At 35.9% G+C, this 4439-nt stretch overlaps 1 protein-coding gene across 1 annotated transcript in view; it reads left to right on the forward strand.

Moving 5' to 3' along the window:
- Positions 1 to 1486, forward strand: part of LOC135200710 (uncharacterized) — a 15562-nt gene extending 14076 nt beyond the window's left edge. The window contains exon 2 of the mRNA XM_064229318.1: positions 1416 to 1486. Coding sequence (XP_064085388.1) covers positions 1416 to 1486 — 71 coding nt within the window. The remainder of the gene's footprint in view (positions 1 to 1415) is intronic.
- The last annotated feature ends 2953 nt before the right edge of the window (positions 1487 to 4439 follow it).

The following is a 4439-nucleotide window of genomic DNA, read 5'->3' on the forward strand; positions in this document are numbered from 1 at the left end:
CCTTTTAAGTATTGGAATACTTTCTGTAGAGAAAGAAGTAGTATTCTGTAAATATTTTCATCTTCAGAAATTCCATACGTCTGTAAAACACAACCAGTCCACATTATCAAGTATCCAAGAAATGACCGAAGAGGTTGGAGGCCAGCTGTATTTATATTTGTGTGTGCTGGCTTCTCGAGAGTCTGGAAAATGAACGCCTGGAACAACGTGTGTTGAGCAGAGACCGGTCAGGGTCACGAGGGCGGTGCCAGACAGGAGAAGCAGGGTAATTAAAAGGTCAAGAAGCCAGCACACACATATATATGTAAATACAGCTGGTTGTCGTTAAAAGCTTTGTAACCTTCTCTTAATAAATAACTCCATTAGATACCTTCCAGTTTGTATAAGGTCCTTTTATTCTGCATGCAATATACATTCAATTCCATCAAAATACCAGTTTCAAAAGGAAAATCGCGTAAAAAAACTAAGGGACAAAATAAAATTCAGAATCAACATGAAACGACAAATAGAATTCCCTGTTGTCAGAAAGGTTTATGCTCGACACTGCAGTGGTGGTAATATGTAGATTATCATAGATACTTCATTTCAATAAAAAAAAGATTAATGTTTAATTTTAGATACGTCGATTGCTAAGGAATTATCATATTACTTCAAGTACACTATAAGCCCTTTTCCTTTTGACTATGAAAATGTTTGACATTTATAAAGTGGATGTTTGAATTTTTCATTATACGAAAGAAAGTATAGATAACAAAAACAATTATGATAAACCAGAATACTTTTCGTACTTCATTCAATCAAGGCTGTGAAAACCGAAAGGAAAAGATTCCATTTTAATATTCAGTGAAAAAGAAGGAAATCTTAAAAACAGTTTCCTTGCGTTTTATCCTCGGCCTTCATTCTGTTTTTACACCGGCCTAACTTGGAGATACGATTCAACTCAAGAATACCCGAAAGTCTATTTTATTTTTTTCTGAAAACTGATACATACTGGCATGCAAATGTTTATGCATGTTTCCTTACAGCTACTACGGCCGTTTGATTTCTTTTCCAACGGGATGCAGATTCAGTGAAGAACTCGATTTTGAAATAAGGACTTGACATATTTTGAACGTGATATCCCTAATAGGACTGCCAGATATAGCGAGGATATGGATGGAGTAATATTAATACAGGCGGGTTTAGGCCTGGTAGCAGATACCTTGGAGAGAGGGAGATGAGAGCGAGAGAGAATTTTCAGGCTAACAGACACCCATTTATTACATTTAATAGTAGAGAGAGAGAGAGAGAAGTTTCAGAACCGACAGCAAACACCCTGGTAAGAGAGAGAGCTGATATAAAAGAGAGAGAGAAAGAGGGATAGACGTCCTTGAACCCCCATTGCTTTCGGGATGTCCAAAAACTCTCCTTCACAGGATATTATCTCAGTTCCTCCTCATCTCTGGCGTTTCCTGGAACCAAGTCGCCCGATTTGGGCATCCCGTGAAACATTCCGTTGTCAGGAATGTTTCACGGAGACTGGATTCCAAAGTCGACTTTCCAGAAGCTTGAACTTGGCGAGTTTCTTGAGATTCCTCTGACGCCGTTCACTGTGTTGAGGCCAATAAAATAGAAAGGCTCCAAGACTATTTAAAAATATTGATAAAAGCCTCTGACCACGTGAGAGTTCAAAATACAAATGAGTACCCATATACAAAAACATATTAAAAGGAATTGATTATAAAAACAGTTTAAACAATATGCATAAAATAAGAAAGAATAGCACCATCTATTCTGTGTTCGCAAACAACGTCAAAAGTCACACATTCAACTCAAGTGGCCGACAGTTTGGATGTGGAGAGTCCGTCCCTTTGTCCTTGAGTGTCTGTCTGTTAGTCTGTCACACTTGTTTAGACAGCATGTCCTTTAGATTTAAAAAAGCATGACGAAGGCTTTGTCAAATAATGGCGGGTGGGTGGGGGGGGGGAATGGGGGGGGGGGCGAGGTTAGAATCCTGAATTGTTGCTGTACCTTGACTTTGAGAATTTACAGCGATGAACTTAGAAGTTTAAATGAATAGATTTTTCCACATACGATTGAATACAGAGTGCAGTTCAATGAGCTATAAGATGGTTCAGGTTGAACAGCCTCCTTGGGAAAAAATCTCTTGATTCCGTGTCAAAACTGCCTTTTTCGTCCTTCTAGCCGTGATTTAAAAGTATTAGTAATGTGTGTGTGTGTGTGTGTGTGTGTGTGTGTGTGTGTGTGTGTGTGTGTGTGTGTGTAAGCACTTAAACACTTGAACAGTTAGTCATGTATCTCAGGCTCAGTATCAGTTGAGTATTTTATCGTCATCAAAAACTTCTTTAGATCAGAGTTGTTGCACTTATGCCTATTATACCTAGAAGTTGAGCGAAAACTTCAGTAATTGATAAAATTATATGCGAGGCAGTAATCAACTTGTTTATGAGCACTTTTCCTCAGATAACTTTCTTAAAATGAGGTCAATTATTTTTATTTGAACCATTTTTTGAATAATGTTTTTAGAGTTCCTTGTTTAGGTTTAAGGTTTTAATGTCAGTGAAAAGAAAACCTTTGAAAAATCATTCTCCAAGTGGTTTAAATACGTTTTTAAGTGACTTATACTCCTTCATTTTGAATTACATATTCTGGCTGCATTGTGTTTGTTTTAAATTACATACACGTAATATATTGTAGTTTTTTAAGTTAAAAATCATCATGGCCATGTTTCATTCTGGTGTAAAACTCTGTTTATTTCATTATAACCAGTGACTTCCCGCTGCTCATTTCGTTTCATGTAGAGCTGTCAAAAATGAATTGATAATGAATAAGGATGAACGTTTTGTAGGTGTGTTTCCTGAACAGAAAGAAATAGTTATGTTTCAATAACAGTAATCCACAATTCTTCAATAACAGTAATCCACAATTCTTCAATAACAGTAATCCACAATTCTTCAATAACAGTAATCCATAATTCTTCAATAACAGTAATCCATAATTCTTCAATTACAGTAATCCACAATTCTTCAATAACAGTAATCCATAATTCTTCAATAACAGTAATCCACAATTCTTCAATAAAAGTAATCCATAATTCTTCAATAACAGTAATCCATAATTCATCAATAACAGTAAACCATAATTCTTCAATAACAGTAATCCACAATTCTTCAATAACAGTAATCCATAATTCTTCAATAACAGTAATCCATAATTCTTCAATTACAGTAATCCATAATTCTTCGATAACAGTAATCCACAATTCTTCAATAACAGTAATCCATAATTCTTCAATAACAGTAATCCATAATTCTTCAATTACAGTAATCCACAATTCTTCAATAACAGTAATCCACAATTCTTCAATAACAGTAATCCATAATTCTTCAATAACAGTAATCCACAATTCTTCAATAACAGTAATCCATAATTCTTCAATAACAGTAATCCACAATTCTTCAATAACAGTAATCCATAATTCTTCAATAACAGTAATCCATAATTCTTCAATAACAGTAAACCATAATTCTCCAATAACAGCAAAGTAGAAGTCATGTAGACTGCTGATCATCGTCACTGTTAAAAAAGGAAGCCAGGTGCCATTATTATATTCCATAACTCATTGAAGACTACGAATTCTGCAATGACTGACAGAATCGTGCAAGTCAATCTGCACTAAATAAATCCAAGTCTGAATCCTGCTACTTTGTATTCCAGCTAAGGTAAACATTAGGAAAATGGGTTAACTGAAACAGTTATCAAGTGTTACCAATTTTTTCTTGTTTAAGATGGAAACAGAGTAACAGCTTCGTACTTTCGTATTTTATTTTTCTGTCTTCCTTTTTCCTGTTTTGAGTACTTGATCAAAGTATATTGAAAATTTGGGAAGTTAATTTAAAGGAATTTTGTATTCTTTCTTTATGTATCTAAAACCAGAGTACAGATTTCTAAGCAATTAGTTAACTTCCCAAATTTTCATTATATTTTGATAAAGTCTTCAGAACAGAAAAGGGGGAATATCGAGAGATATAGATTCGGTAGCATTTATACCATTTGGATTTTCTTGATCATTCTTATCAGGGGGAGACTGAAGTGAGTGACACCAATCTCGCTGGTCCTGCGGCGTCTGGAGGAGGAGGAAAAGGAGGAGGAGGAAAAGGAGGAGGAGGAGAAGCAGTAGTATAGGGAGGGATGCTTTGGTGATCTTGTCAGGAGAGATCATGGGTGTCATTGCTTCGTCATGTATCATCGCGGTCTAATGAAAGAGTGGGAGGGGATCGAACGCTTTCTATCCAGTCGTGATGCTTCCTGGCCTGTATTCAGTAACGTGTGTTTACTTCCATTCTGTTGATGTCATTATTCTCGGCTATGGATTTGGTTCAGGTAGTTCATAGCAAACTTGGTACTGGTGCCTTGACCTGATTAGTCGCCTTTCGTGC

Source organism: Macrobrachium nipponense, chromosome 27, assembly GCF_015104395.2.
Source record: "Macrobrachium nipponense isolate FS-2020 chromosome 27, ASM1510439v2, whole genome shotgun sequence".
NCBI classification, from domain to species: domain Eukaryota; kingdom Metazoa; phylum Arthropoda; class Malacostraca; order Decapoda; family Palaemonidae; genus Macrobrachium; species Macrobrachium nipponense.